We start from the raw sequence: 16,339 nt of genomic DNA on the forward strand, positions 1-16,339 counted from the left end.
GCACGGTATACAACACGCTGACCCCTTTGCAATATTGTTGCAGGACGACACCATCATGCATACCTATACCCTACTCTACTATACATAGTCTGCTAAATTAGAGCTGTCCCCAAGGCATGTAACCTACGCGCTCTCGTAGATCCCACTGGAAATGTGCGCTGCGGGCGCCCGCCCGCTCTAGGGGCGGGGGAGTTCTGACGGATGGCGGGGATACCGCCAGACGTACACCTGACCGGCGCAAGAGGCGAGACCCAGGGACGCAATCGTACCCAAAGGCCGCAGGTTTATAGCCCGTTCCCTTGCCTTAAATGGCCGGGACTGGGTGGACGTCCGCAACGCACCTTTCCTGAGCCCTGCCCCCTTCCACACCACTTGCGTACTCGAACGTCTCACTCTCGCCCCTGTCCGTACTCTGACACGTCCCCTTGCACCATCCCTCATCGACACCTCCCCCATCACACACCCCTAGTTTGCATGAGCATCGTGCTCAATCATGTCCCGCTGACCACCATTATCACCTAAGTAGACAGTACTGTATTTACGACCTACCATGAGGCTCGGCCTCGCAGGGCAATAAACGGGATCTAGAAGAAGAAGAAGAAGAAATGAGACTTTGCGAAGGTAGAGCTCCTTAGGAGTTCTTAAGGCAAAGTAGTGGCGAACTCGACGCAACGAGGACTAGTTGCCGTACACTTTATATATCTCCAGCTGGTCACCATTGGCCTTCCCGCTGGCAGAGGGGTTAATCTCAGATATCACAAGCAGTCGCTCAACATTCTCGCGGCAACATATCCACTTATATACTTGATACTACATAGGTAAACAAAGATGGAATCACACAATCATCTCATCAGTTAGGAGTACCAACGACGATTCGCAGGACGACCTGCAAAGCGGCCTTAGACAACCTCAGGGGTGCAAACCTGAGACAATCATCAGCAAAGCTGTCCAGATGAAAAGGACTGTCCCCGCATCGGAAGACTTACTCCAACAGTCTGTCCCGGGATTGGAACACAGGTGACGGTGAGACCCTGGATAGGGATGTCCCCAGTGGTGCAGCAGTCCCTTGTAGTGGTGCAAGCGACCACACAACTGGGGGGAGGCGAAACTGTAATGATGTATATACAGTCAAAACCAGCTACTTCCGGGAGGAAACAACGGATTCTTTATCTAGCGTGCTATCAGGATGGATCCCGCAGCTACTCGTCCGACGAAAATTATATATATTGTAGTGAAGCTCACACTTGGCCCAGTTTAGATGTGTACATATCGACTAGCTGAGCGTATTGTAGGAGGAGCAACCAAGCAAAACACCCACGACACTCCGCAACTCAGCGAGGCCCTCGCTATGCATTCAAACAAGGGCTCATTGCTGTGAGCCTTGAGCGCGTGAGCCGTCGGAGCACGTGGCGCCGTACTCAAGAGCTGTGCTTAGACAAGAGACTTTGATACGGCGCGAGTGTACAACGGAGAATGCACATCCCTGTTGATCACGAATGAGGTAGGGCACTAATCGCTAACATGCTGGTTTTAGTTATCCGTTCTCCATGACAATCATTGGCAAGAGACACAGCGAGCGCGCCTGGGGGATACAACTTTAGGCTCGTTCATAGAAGGGAAGCCCGCGCGCGGGACTGCGGATCGACTCTGCATCCCAGAAACCATGTCTACCATCTTGAGAAGTCCATCACCCAGGAATAAGGGCAAAGTTCAACTGGTTGTACAACACGAGACATACATCTGGATTTTCCTTTTCTCCCTAGAAACGAAACCTATACCTTCGCATCGTACAAAGCATCACCGTGAATCCCAGCCGAACTCAACAGCTTCACCGCAATGGGGAGATAGAAGGCTGGCCATCCGTCTCCCAGACCAGTCTAATCCTTAATCCCCTGTGTCATCCCCATTAGAGCGGTATCGGTGAGCACAGCTTAAACGAACTTTATGTCAATATGTATCAATATGAAGTGATTGGAGAGCGAATGTACCCCTGTATTGAGCACCGGCACAACAATGCACTGGAAGGTGAAACCAAGGACGGACGGGCACGCCGCGCAGTCGGCGTTAGTGGTGCAAGCTAGGATAGGATCGCCGCATTGCGGCAGAGTCTGGCGAGCCACGAGCTGCCCAGGAGCAGCGGCAGCCATGGCGGCCCCGATGTTCACAGCGCCGACGGCGATGGCGAGATTGATAATGGCAGCGGTGAAGCGCATATTGAAGGACCTGCGAGAAGAGAGTATCCGTTAGCATTTAGCCCATGGGGAGAGAGATTTGAGGGAATGCTGACTGGATTGTGGTGGACTTGTGGTGTTGCTAGTGCTCAGCGAGGACTTGCTGGAGACTTCCTCGCCTACAGCCCTTTCTTATACGCAGTGGAGATGTTGTATGTTCCATACATGGTCGATTAACTGAGAAATCATGTCTACCGTAAGTAAGAATAGAGAAACACCTATGCCTGCGATCCTGTGCACTAGTTTCGGGGTATGTGGCGGCGGTCAAAGGAATGATGGTATTCCAGGCATGCGAGGGTTCTATTGGACGCCGCTTCCGATGCTCTCACAGACAGTGTCTAGATGCTAAGGTCTGTCATGCAGTTCGTCACATTCCACACGCGCTCTAGATAGCGATAAGACAGTCGGTAAAGACCCGACACCACAATCCAGATATCGGACAGTCTCCTGTGATGCAGCAACTCACTCGATACAGGTAGGTATTTCCTCAATGGGCTCTTCCGGGTTCACATGAACATAAATTCTAACACGCATTACGGAAGACTCAGAACGTATCGTAGAAAGAGTTAGCCGCTGTTACGACAATCTTTCCGTCCCAATGTTGCACCAACTTGGGGATTAATTCAAACGCGAGGTGAACATGTGCAGCCATCTTAATCTGGCTACCATGGTGCGCACCTAACAATGAGGAGGCGAGTACGCCGTCTTGCCGAACATGTAATTAGAATACATCAGTCAAGCGTCTTGTAGCTGTATATATGAAGTCTGCAATCTCGCTAGTACTGATTCTTGAAATTGCTGAAATACGTATCACAATTGGACGATAAGCATACCAAAGGATGCAGGGCTACTTCCGGTACGGATGAGAAGCTGTTGAGATGCTCGTCGCATCGTTGGCTTCTAGCTCTAGCTGAGCGACTCCTTGAGCTCGGATCCTCATCCAAGAGAAGTGCGGAAACACAGCGTGGTGGGACACGGAGCCAATCAACGGCGGCCAACTGAGTGTCATCTAGTACGTACCAGTTCATACTCGATGAGAAGGGTCATGAGTGCTTAGTCGACACAAATAATACTAGAGATACAACCCGCATCATCAGAAAGCTATCGTCTGAAACGGAGGTAGGGGCTCACATTGGGGTGGCATGAAGATGCAAGGCGGAAATGCCACAGTAGTTCCTATGCAGACCACGTATTGGTGGTATTTTGCCTCCATCGTGCTACATTGAAGGTCAGTTGCCTGTCGAGAAGTGAAGTGGGCCAACCATGAAGAATGATGATTCCTCAAAATTCATTAGGTACTTCAGATATACTGGATAAGATTCTCGCTCGCACGCTGTATACGTAACCTCCTTCCCTCCACAGGCACAACCAAGTCCACCTGAGACCACCTGAGGGGAAGCCGCTGTCAAGTGATACTCACTGAGCTGCGCAAAGGCATTACGGCTCGAAAGAGCAGTCTTAGGCTGGGAGATCATTTTACTATCGTCCAATGGTACCCACCCAGCTGGGCAGAGGCGCACCAGCTGGAATACCATTCCATCACGGATGCCACCTAGTCGCGTTCTTCAGTGGATGGGGCGAAGAGAAACTCAGCGCCATAAAGCTGCACGTGCACCCGAGAAGACGCCACAAGAACAGGTGGGACCGAACAGAGGTTGTTTCTCTAAACCACTGATTGGCACATTGGACGTATATGTCATCTACGCTCATCGGGTGGATCCGGATCTATCAATTAACCCACAGTGGCGGCGATTGAGTGCCCAACACTGGAACAGAACGTGTCACGATGGGGAGAATAGGGGCCTGGAAGCCGGGTCGAACAATGTCAGCCGGGGGCACGGTGCGGAACTAGTGGGGAGCAGTGTCAATCAGAGGTCGCGGTTCAAATAATGGCCGGCGCCATTCACCCAGGAGAGACCAGACGACTCCAATGATCCATGTGACTCGGAATTCGCTCAGAATGGCGCTCTGCAGCGCCCGAATTAGTGGGGTTATGCCTGTCCAGAAACATAGCTGCAACGTGCTCTCTGACAGGACCTTGATTTGTAGACACTGACCTTCAATCTGTGTTTCCACTCGCTCTCACTTGTCTGCATTGGAGCGAGTGACGACCCGTTGACATGTGTGGCACGTCCACCTGGTTTGGCACCCGCTCCGTGTGCTAAGCGCACGCGGAATTGTTTCCCTCCGGTCTCCACCAGCATCGTCCGCACGCACGATCCTTTAGGCTCAGTGTTGAGTAGGAGTCTATATATTCTCAACAGACACGTAATCAACACTCTCAAACCTGCGACGCGAACGCACCGATCGAAACGGCCATATAATCTTTCAGGAGCCCAATGGCGCGGGCCTGTGCTGCTCACACGACCAGTCAATCATGCGTAGCGCTCGATGTCAAACAACGGTAGTCTTGACTGCTGTCGGCACGAGTCTATCCGGTTACCTGACAGAGTAAAGCGAACTTCGTCCCGCAACAATACCGACGAAGTTCACCGGATGAGGATGGTTTTTCAAGTCACGGCTTGGATCAGATGACAAGGGAGCTGAGGGCAAACGTCAACAATGCTGGCTCAGGTTGCGACGGCGCCCTCGGAATGGAGTAGGTACAATGCCCGGAGAAAACGAGGGAAACAAGCGAACGGCGCACAGGATGGGAATGACATGTACTCGTAAATAGAACGAGCGGCATAGAATGCATGCTCACCAGCTGTAGCCGACAGCCTTGGACGCCTCGCTGCACATTTAGTGCATACGCTCGTATGCACGTGGGGAGGAGACTCGGCGCGTACCATGCGCGGCAGGTTGCAACCATGACGTGTATGTGAAAGATAGCGGGATTGCCATTAGGTGCTCGATATGCGGTCGCCACGGCTGCAGATTTGGTCCATTGGAAACTCCACGTCTGTAAATGAACGCTGTTGTGCGAATCGGCGGTTCATCCGTATCGATGAAAAGTTGCGGGTCGAGGCGCTGGCACGTGGACGAACCGATAACGTTCAAGAAGCTGCAGCCCATGTCGGAGAAGAGGTCGAGTGAGAGGTTAGACAGTCAGTACAATTACGAGCAGGTTTCTGATAGGTAAGGGGGCAGACAGCAAGGGCCAGACAGAAAACGTAAAGTCGAGAGGAGTTCACAGAAGGAGCTGAGTGAACAGGCTTCATGATCGTCCATATTTATCGGTGATGATTTTCGCATGGTAGCCCGCAGGTCTTGGATCGTAGCAGTGGATACCGAACCTCCTCCGTCGAGTGGGAATTGAGACAGAAAAGAGGGAGTGCCCAATCGCACCGAACACTTACCCCTTCGCCCTACGCACACTTGAACGCCTGCCACCCACCCATCCTAAGTCAGCACAACGCCCCATCAGCAGGTGGAAGTAAGAGACAAACCTTGTTTATCCTCCTCCGCCTCCAGCTCTTATCCAAGTAATGCCTCATCCGTCGTATATCTCCCCACATGAAGAGCGGGACGACAATGAGTATGACTGGGATCGCGATCTCCCAGAACAGCAGGTCGCTGTTGTGGTTCACGGACCACATCGGGGTGAAGTTCACGCCCTGCGCAGCGTACGATGAGATATCAGCCCGCGAGAGACTGAATACGATCGAGTGGAGAGGAAATGGCGACACGCACGAAGTACCCCGTGAGAAGCGCGAAAGGGAGGCAGATGATTGTGACAGTCGTCAGACGGCGCCTGGTTCAGATTGCACATCAGTAGCGTCCCGGGTAACCAGGGTGTACACGCACATCACTTCGTTCATCTAGTATGACGCCATCTATAAACGTCAGGCCTTCAGTCAGACCGTCCCAACACAAGGCAGGATCGACAAGCAAGCAAGCAAGCGAACGACTCACGTTGAACGTATAATTCATTACGTTCTCCGTAATGCCCGCAACCATACCCAAGCTCGCCAGAATGTACTCCATATGGTCGTACACATCAGCCTCGACAAGGTCGATGCCCATCAGCCACATTGCCCCACACACCCAGCTCCCTCCCGCGAACGAGCGAACGCACCAAGTAGATCTTCGCCTTATGACTCATATACCCCCCCCCCCCAACTGCATCTTGTCATCCACGTCGTCCGGGTCCCGCAGAGCGAGCGAGCGGTACGCGTCGTACCGCCTGAGCCCGTATTTCAGCGTCTTGACCGGCACTCGCGTGCGTTTGTGTAGCACAAGGTCGCCCTGGAGTATATGCACTACGGCACAGCCGAAACGTCGGCGTCCCCGTGAGCCTGAAGCGAATCTGACCGCGAGACTGACGTCTGCGGACGGTCTTCATGCTCGGCTTGAGCGGGACCTGCTCTTCAATCTCGAGGATCCGGCCTCGGTACTCCTCGACGACCTCCAGCACTTGGTCGACAACTGGTGGGAGACACAGCCGTGAGTGTGATGCGCGTGCGCCGCGTACAACCCGACAGGAAGCGAACTGACCGAGGTCGAGCAGCGACTGGACGAGCAACGCCGGGTCCGCGCTCGTCCGCAGCACCGTGTCCCGCAGCCGCTCCGCGATCGGCGCCGTCAGCGCCAGCGTCGAGTCTGCCTCCGCCGGCAGACAACGATGACCTTCGCTCCTGGCAATGCATGCCGAGGCGCAAGCGGCGCGCTGGACGTGAACACGGACCTTATTCCTGGGACGGGTGGCCCTGGCGTCGGTTGCCCAGGACGGACTTATCTTGAGTAGACGTTGGATATAGTGCAGATAGTGACTCTGGATTGAAAGACGGAGCGTTAAGACCGCCAGCGGTTGTGTGCAGAGAGGCGGCAGGGGTGGATAGTGGGCATGCTAATGCAAGTCTCCCCGTCAAGGAGGGGCGGTCGCCGGGCACTGCAACTCATGTCGCAAATAAGATCAAGAGGTAAGGAAAGAGCAGGAAACAAAGGCCATTGAGACAACCAAGAGCAATCGGTATGAGAGAGGATAGAGAATTTGCCTAGACATATGCAGGGGCGGGTCAGGCCAGGTTCAAGTCGGGAGTTGAGCCGCAGATGTAAAGGACAGAGGAGGAAATGGCGACATGATACGTTCCTGGCAGCATGGAAGAGCAGTCGTACAGCGAGGAGACATGCCATGTCCGATGCCTGTGAATGAAGATAGTAAGAGCAGAGAGTGTACCAGGAAGCTCAGCAGAGCTGACCTATGGGAGCGTGGGAAAGTAGGTCGCGTGACCGTCTCCTATTGGCGGAAGTGAACACACCGGAGTTCAAAACGCGTGATGTCACGCGCTGCGACGCGTCGACCCGCGCTGTCCGCGCTGTATCCTATCGCTTTCGAACTCAATAATCCCGCACTGGATAGTACAGTTGCACGGAAACCACACCCGGATATATGATATACATACTCATTAGTCCTTTCTACAGGCTTGATTGCCAGAGACTTGCTAGGTCGCCATCACACCGTCCTCTCTGCCCGCTAACTTGAAACTGAAGCGATCTCAGGTACCATCCACATTTGTTTCTCACGAACGCCGCCCTATCTCTCAGTATCTGCAACTACGGATGGAAGTAAATAAGGCTAACTACTATCAGAAACGTCCCATATACAGCCCAATTGCCATGACTGTTCCACCCTCGGCATCCGAGTCGCTCACCAACCTCAGGCTCCCAACCGTGCCACCCCAAACAGGGACGTTTCCCGCTCATTACCGGGGCTCTCGTATGACAATCCATCTTTCCTTCGCTGCAAGTGATTAATAGCTACTCCGGACGAAGACCTTGAAGCTCAGTCCGAGCGAGCCCCGTCCACACACTTTGGTAAATCAGATTCTGACTCCTTGCATCTCGACTACACCATCGCATCCTCTGTATCTCTTAGTTCTACGACTGGAAAGAACTAACATCTACTTTTTTGATAGGATACAGGTGAGATGTGTGCGACTATCCTTCAGCGCCGGCGACAGAAGCTGCATCTCGATGTTGGGTTTTCGGACGGGGAATCGTCTTGGTACCCATCGCTGAGTTCAACGCAATCCACTGTTCCTCAACCAAGCTCCAGGCTCATTCATGTATACATGAGGGATCTACGACTAGAGATATATTGGTCACGATGTCATAGTAGCAGACGCATCAAATACGTCTTCCCAGCGCTCTCAAGCCAACGGGCACGGTTCAGGCTCCATGTCAGTGATTGAGGACGGAGACTGCCTCTATCAGGCTCAGAAGTCCAGGGCTCAGCTGTGCCGCGGGGTTTATCATGGCATACAGATTCTAATCTATCCAACTGTCTAACATCTAACTGACAGCAATGCTGTCAGTTACAGCATCCTGCGCTCATGCTGGGTACCAGGCCGGGGTTCAAGGTTTTTTGGTGAGTGGTTGAGGCCATAGCCATAGTCCCTACAACCAGTTGACGCGGAGCGAAGTCACATTGGTGGCTGCACAATCTGGCAAGCCTGGAACTGCGCAAAGGTTGTTAGTTTGAATCTGTCGATACGTGGTCTATGCGAGCAAGCTCTATGGCATGTGACGAGCGTATATCCTTATGACCGGTGTTGTAGAAAGACGTGCCGGTGCAGTTGCTGAGGAGGTATGCAATCTACTTCTGGCATCATCGATGCCCGGGCCATTCTGTCGCCAGCGCTCACTGACAGGATGTGACTCGGTCAGAAGGACAGGATTATCAGAGAAATTGCCTAGGGCTGTAACTAACACATCGTGCTTTATAGTAATGACTTTGTGGCGAAGCGCTAGGGAAAGACTGTTACCATTCACTTTGGTCGCCCTGGACTCCGGTGCGTACATTAGGTCTCACTCTCGTCTTACACTTTCCTACAACTAGTGACCACACGAGATTGTTCTCATGTCAAGCACGACGCTCGCCCCTGGATCCGTCTGGGTTGGACTTTCTGCCAGCTCAAATTGCAGGACCGATAACGCAGACTGCCCTGTCTTCTGGATTATATGGTGGGTAGAAGCTGACTAGATCCCGCTATTCATCAACCTGACTGAGTTGGTTATCAGGATGCTTCACAACTTTAGCCCTCGCAGCGTTTACGGCTCTTCTAAAGTGAGCCCGCCGTTTCATACATCAATCATCCCTAATTGTTTGCTCAAAGGCTCACGTTAATCTGAAGACAATGGCCTACTCATCGCTTCACCACCGCTGTCCTCGGTTCGACACTTGTTCTCCTTTATGCATCCACCACTATGGCCGTCATTATCACTATTCTAGAAGCACGGGGCAGTATTCTTACTGCTATCATTCACTCGCGGGTTCTCTGTGATCATGCGGTTATTCTGTACTACGGTCCCAGCCACTATGGATCCTGTGCGAATACGGCGGCACTCACAGTCAATGTACGTCCTGGTCGTCTCATCACACCTCATTCTGTAATCATACCCCCTAGACACTCTTGGGCGATTCAATCGTTTGCTGGCCGGTTTTGTTGCTTTGGCCAGGGAACCTTTTTATAAGAGGTGTCTCGATTATACTGTTGCTGGCAACCTTGGGTGAGCTTGCAATGATATCGTAGTCGCTATATATTCCCATAATTGTTGTCCCCGGGGAGATCAGCTCTGGGAGCAGTGGACCTCAGGTTCACATGCCCTCTCGAAGACCTAATTTGGGGCTGGTCACTTGATGGCAATACCGGCCTTCCGGGAGGCATGTATGGAGGAACACTATACGGCATCGCCGCCTCCGTGCTGTCTCTGAGTGTGAATCTCTTTGCAACCATCATAGTGGGCTATAAGGCATGGTGTGTCATATTGCGGATTGATATCTGCCCTAAGCCAGCCTCTCATGACTGCTGCAGGAAATTGAAAATGTTTCTGCGGCAATTCAAGGTATCAGGCGACAGGACTATCCAGATGGAGAGACTGTTCTCTGTACTGGTCGAATCGGGGATGGTTTATTGCATTATCTGGATAGGTCGATTGCTGTGCATCCACAAGCTAGGAGCGAGACTCTATGTTCTACTTGCAGATATTCGTGGTTGCTTGGCAAGTCCACGCCGGCTCTGCCGTCCAAGGCGAACCCACATTTGACGGGAAATTCGGTTACTCCATCAACGGAGGACTTGTACCTGTCATTGTACGTTGGAGTTCCTTCTTCGAGAAATGCACCTCTGACAACACCACCGAAGGCCATCTACCCAGCCGACGTGATCATACTAGTCGCACAAAACAGGTCGCTTATGGACAAAGCCTTCGGCGGGGGCGCGGTCAATGCCCCCGAGCCATCGTGTTTGGGCGGCATCCGGGTCTCAAGCGCGACTGTGCTGCATATAGCACGGCAAGGAGTTCAAGTCCGAGACGGGTCTGAGGAGTCTAGCATGCACACTGCTGACGAGCGGAATATGGAGTCAAGCGGAATTGCGTAACCTGCGAGGAGATGACTATTACAGACATATGGCGGGGAAAGAACAAGAGTTGTAGTATGCAGTCCTCGATGCATGTACATCTACAATGTCGTCTGATGGAATCTGGGCTTGTGACGCCTGGTGCGCCGCAGCGACTGCTACGCACTGGAGATACAAGAGATACTAGGGAAGTTCATTCCCACTACAGCGACTCGAGCCACGGCCCGAGCTCGAGGAGCGTCCTCGGACAGCGATGACGTTTGTCGACGAGTTACTGAGTGAATGCCGCTCATCAGCGTTCAGCTGGCGAACGTCGAGGATGGCAGCATCTGAAGGATATCCGGGAGTTATGGAGTTTTTCAGGAGAGCATCGGTGCTCGTGAGGTCGACTCGTCCACCATAATGGTCTTCGTGCTCTCACGAGATATCCATATCCGTCAGACGATGAGGATGAGTAGGGTTGCCCTGGCATAGCAGGCACTCGACGTACCTTCGCCATTTTCAGCATCGTTCGGCAGGTTCGTGCACTAAGCGGCGGACGTCTTAGGACTAGAGGATGGCACCGAAGGAGCAGGAAGTGTAGCGGAGTTTGACGTGCAAGCAGAGACGTCGCGGTTGCGAGCGATCTCGACGGCCCTCGCGAAGTCCACACGGACGGCTTGGCTGAAGGCAAGGGCGTGCGCCTTGCCTATTCCAGGACATGTCGTGCCCCACAGACGCATCTCACTCAATCAATAACGGCTTAGTAACACTCACCTCGGATCGCACACTGGCAGCCTGCGCAACCTGCGTCATCTCCCTCTCTCGCTGATGCGGACCCCTTGCTCTCCACCGCATCATGGAATTCCGCACGAGCGTCAGATACTTTGGTTTGAGCTGCTCGGCCCAGCTCTGCGCGACCTCTGGTGAGGGGTTCGGGTCCTCGCGCATGAGTTCGGTGAGGTGCGTGAACAAGGCAGTCCTGATTTCTCGTGGCGCGATGACTTCCGAGTCCCCACAGCACTCCCACCCCCAACGCTGTTAGCACAACGCACACAAGGTATCTGGAGACGGGAGTACGTACAATTCAGGCTAGGATCGACAGCGACGTCTCTCTTCTTCTTTACCTGTTCCCGACTCTGCTTCCCCGACGCCTAAGGCGGCAGCTGACGCGCGCGAACGAGCGAGTCCGCCTGCTCCTTGCGCGCGGTCGCGAATCAGCGGCACACGTCCTACGCGGTGTAGTGCGCTATACCGGGGATGACCTTCACGCGTCTTGCGAGCATCTCACGCGCGGAGAGGTCTGGGGTCTGGGAAACTTTGTCGAAGTAGACTGTTCCGTCATGCGTGAGCGAGCGGTCAATCTAGCTACGAGAGACTGCACACCGTGATAGCAACACGATGGATGATAGGCGACGTACGTTTGAGGGTATCCGATGCGCCCTGTGGGAGCGGACCCTTGTGCGGCGTCGATTTGTTAGCGACACGTTCGGGTTGCAGTACCGGAGCCAGCGTCGATGCTAGTGTGTGTTTCGGCGCTAGTGTGGGTTCGACGCTGATGTGGGTTTCGCTGGCTGCGTCGACGAAGGGGGAGGTAGAGCTCAGGACTGAGATATAGGCTGATAAGGGTATACATGTGGTCCATCCTGGAGGGTACGGGGGTCCCAGTTGACGATGAGCGGGGACCCATTTGCGGCCAAGGTAGGCCTGACGTCGGTGTTGGCAGCAGGGACGGTTACCGGCGTGAGTGTGGGCTTCCAGCGCGCGGCGTCGAGTGTCAATGTGGACAGGGCGTCGATGTGGACAGGGCGTCGCTGTTGAACATGAAGGGATACGAACACAAGATATGATCATTAGTATTAGATGTAGGGAGGGATGAGTCTCGGTGGCGACGGTAACTGGGCGATGAGGTCGATGAACATAAGCCTCTCCAGAAATACGACTTCAACGGCCCGTGCTCTGACAGGACATTGACTTGTAAACGCTGACCTTCCTTTACCTGGCTTGGGGCGAATGACGACCTGTTGACCTCGCGTGTGGCACGTCCACGAGACCCCTTTCCGGGCATCACCTGTGTACCAAGCGCACGCGGGATTATTTCCTCCCTGTTTCTATGTACACGCACCAATTGGAACGACCGCATAATGAAACAATATCCCAACCGTAGCCCGGGCCTGTCCTGATCGTACGACCAATCAATCGCGCGTAGCGCTCGATGTCAAACAATAATACTCTTGACTGCCGTTGGGACGGGTCTATTCGGTAGCCTGAAACAGTAAATCGGCTTTCGCGCTTCAAGTACAGTGTTCTCCGAGAAGAGGATGACTTCAGGTCACGGCTCGTATCTGAGTGCCGGTGGATGTTGTCTGGATGGAATGAGTGTCCTTGTCCCTTGAATGGAGCCAGAGAAGATGTTGATTGAGGTGTGTCGTGGCGGGTTCTGGCTTGTTGAGAGCCTCCGCCTCCTCGATTCATCGCATGCCGCGGTGTTCTGTGCTGCCAGGTTTCGGCGCCGGCGATACCATAAGTAGCCGGCCACCAGTGTCGCTGCGAGCACAAGGAGGACCGCAATGACTGTGAAAGAGGGGGCGGCGAATGAGAACGTCGAGCGCGTTTGGCTTGAGAAGAGAGGCGACGACGGAGGGATCTCGTTGCAAACGCGTACCGTACAGTAAAGTCGGAGTACAGCGTCTATATACGAAAAACTTTATCGATAACCGAGCGTAATCGCTCACCTAAGCGCCCGAAAGCCAACATGAATGTACCGGAAACAGAACCACCACTGACACCTTCTTTCTTGGAGGAGTCTGATGAACCCGCGCGATGCAAGATGCGTAGGGACATTGTCGCGGAGACTAGATGGCCACAGAATGGCCACATGGTGAGAGGGATGGGATGTAAAACGCAGACGTGGAGCACTCACCGACCGATCAGAACACATTGCTGCCAGAACGCACAATTACAACTAGGCTGCGCATCATCGTCGTTGTATGTATTAGGGAGCATAGCAAGAGGCGGTCCGACAGCGTCCACCTTGCGCCGCTTCCGCGATGAGCGATCGTTGACCCTCGGCGCGCTTGGATCTTGAGTATCGTCCAAGAACGATGTCCAGAGCATCGCCTATACCACACCGAGGACCGCACCTTGCAAGTAAGAGCAGAGTCTGGAGGGACCCTCGACGCCATTGAGCAGCTTGGCAGCTGCGGGCACTTCAGCAGTGAGGTCTTCGAAGAAGAGAGGAGCGTTTCGCTCCGGTGCCGTGTCCCACGACCCGTTTCGCTGTTGCGCTCTCTCGAGCGAGATCGCCTGCGTGCGTTGCACTCCCTGTCCCAGTCTCGGTCTTTCTGTGGTGACCTACTCCGGCACCGTCGCTCCAGATACTGAGGGATGACTATGCTAACATCGTGGACAGCTACAGTTCAAAAGGACGGAATACAATCTCTGCAAGTGACCTCGCACAAGCCTCTTGTGCCACAAAGGACATATGTCAATTTCTCATACGCGATGGATCGTACATCTGAGTTTTCTGGTTAACTAAAAAGACCTATACCCCCATATCGTACAGATATCGAAGCAAGCAACCGTGATCGAACTGGATAGCATCATTCTGATAGAATCGCTGCCCCCCGGTCTTTCTTCCCTCAGACCATCCTACACCGGAAGCTCGCGGACGAGCTCACATTTTCCTATAGAATGGTAGGGAAGCATATCTGCAGATTGTTTCCTAGTCAGCTTATAGAGATTTGCAGCCTGTGAGAAGGAGATATACCCCTTGACTGCTGCCGGGGACAGTCCTGCATGTCCAACTGGGTATGACGGGAGGAAACGTCGCACAGCTCGCACATGTGGTGTTAGTGGTGCAAGCCACGAGAGGAGTGATGCATCGCGTAGATTGGCGGGCTTCAAGCTGCCCGGGATCAGCGGTAGCGAAGGCGCGGCCAACGCTCATAGCCCCGATGGCGATGGCGACGCTAATCATGGCAGGGGTGAAACGCATATTGTAGGACCTTTCATGTGAGACGTAATGTGTCAGTATTGAGAAGTGAGGGAAAGGTGGGAAGGGATGCTCACTGGATTGTAGACGAGTTGTGCGGTGTGAATGCTCGGCGAGGACTTGCTGAAGCTTCCCCTAGAGTCCCATCTTTTATACTCCGTCTGTTGGTTATATCCTCCAGAAATGGTCGGTATCTCTGGGATATAATGCCCGTTGTGATGGAGAGTATACTAATATTCTGACCGAACCTTTGGTGTGAATTGGGAGGCGAGAATTAGCATATAGACAATCCAATCCGTGGTGATGCGTAGGCGCGTCAATCTCGACCGACAATGCTTGCAAGATATGTCATTCTATGGATTGTACCATATTCTGAAGACACGCTCCATGAATAGCTTTCTAGGAGTGATGATTTATCGAGTACCTGGTTCTTTTCTGCCAGCTAACTAGATGGTGACTTCGACTCGCATGTAGTTGCGATGTGATCACTTGAACAGACATCCGACGGTTCACAGAACTATAGGAACACTCCTATCCCATACCACATCCTCGACTGAGCAGTAGAGTCACAATATGGACTATATCTCGAGTAGTGTCACGAAACAGAATATGAAAATCGCATATTCAACAGGCCACTCAAATCCCGAACCATCGGAATGATGTGCTTTGCATTAGTACATAATCAGGGTGTTGGAATCTGTAGAATTCACACTCTAGTATCGGTTGGATGGTGTAGTGGTAACACCTCCCAGCGCATATGGGATGACCCGGGTTCAATCCCCGGTCTGACCAACTTTTCATTGTTCAACAGGTTATGAGCCCTGTGTGACGCTTCGAAGGGAGCAGGGTCAGAGAACCCCCGCCTCGGGAAATGTGCCTGAGGGTAACTTCATTTGGAAAAGTTGGTTCCTTGATTGATCACCAGAGTGTGACTTCAGGGGGAGTGTTGGAATCTGTAGAATTCACACTCTAGTATCGGTTGGATGGTGTAGTGGTAACACCTCCCAGCGCATATGGGATGACCCGGGTTCAATCCCCGGTCTGACCAACTTTTCATTGTTCAACACAGGGTGAGCGCGTTCAGCCACCTGTCGCATTAGCTATGGTGGCGGCCTACCTAGCTGATAGCCGAGCAGCTGATTTCCCCAAGGATATTGTGGGGCGACCATATGAGCCAAGATATGGGCCCATTGCATTTGCAGATATTCAGGCTTTGCAAGAAAATTTGCGCGGTCGGTGTACAGCAAGCTGTGGGAGCGCATAATCATACCTGCCACATTAGCTCACTGGCATGATCTCCGACCTGGGTAGGCATAACTCCATTGAGATGGAAAGTTGATCTGGTGACTAGTATCGTAGCCAGATCATTGAGAGAGCAGTGTGAGACTCAGACAGAATATGGAGGGCTACAGAAACGCCGAGCTTGTGTCCAGTACCATATTGTGATACTTTTCGTAGCACATAGTAATAGCCTCCGATAAGGCAAGAGTTCAGAGATTCAAGGCTGCAGTATACAGACCACACAATAGGCCAAGCTTGACTAGAAGAGAAGTTACGCCCTTTCACCTCCGGCAATGCGATAGCGACGCGTATACGTCGTTGGACAGATGGAAAGCAATGAATCCGACATGAAGTTTCAGCAATTATTGAAGACTTCAATTGATCATTTTACAAGCAATACAGAGCACATATATGAGCGAGGAGGTAATTATCGGATTGCGTTGATGAAGTTGAAGGAATCTCGAAGATGCGCCACAGGACAAGCACTGTGCTCTCCTCGAGTTTGTCAGTTCTGGAAATACGTCCGCAGAGGTCTACCGCAGTCAAGTAGT

The 16,339-nt window shown here is 52.8% G+C and overlaps 1 protein-coding gene and 2 non-coding genes across 3 annotated transcripts; 2 read left to right on the forward strand and 1 right to left on the reverse strand.

Annotated features, from left to right (window-relative positions):
- Positions 1-11,745: 11,745 nt before the first annotated feature.
- On the reverse strand, positions 11,746-12,581 carry DICSQDRAFT_175010 (uncharacterized protein; the record flags this gene model as incomplete). The annotated part of the gene is made up of 4 exons (XM_007370880.1): positions 11,746-11,846; positions 11,935-12,120; positions 12,171-12,327; positions 12,513-12,581. 4 exons carry the CDS (start codon positions 12,579-12,581, stop codon positions 11,746-11,748), a joined length of 513 nt encoding a protein of 170 aa, XP_007370942.1.
- Positions 12,582-15,228: 2,647 nt separating this feature from the next.
- On the forward strand, positions 15,229-15,299 carry DICSQDRAFT_t204. Its single transcript has one exon. It is a non-coding gene; the product is annotated as a tRNA-Cys (tRNA).
- Positions 15,300-15,484: 185 nt separating this feature from the next.
- DICSQDRAFT_t205 lies at positions 15,485-15,555 on the forward strand. Its single transcript has one exon. It is a non-coding gene; the product is annotated as a tRNA-Cys (tRNA).
- The last annotated feature ends 784 nt before the right edge of the window (positions 15,556-16,339 follow it).

This window comes from Dichomitus squalens, assembly GCF_000275845.1.
Source record: "Dichomitus squalens LYAD-421 SS1 unplaced genomic scaffold DICSQscaffold_79, whole genome shotgun sequence".
Lineage (NCBI taxonomy): Eukaryota > Fungi > Basidiomycota > Agaricomycetes > Polyporales > Polyporaceae > Dichomitus > Dichomitus squalens.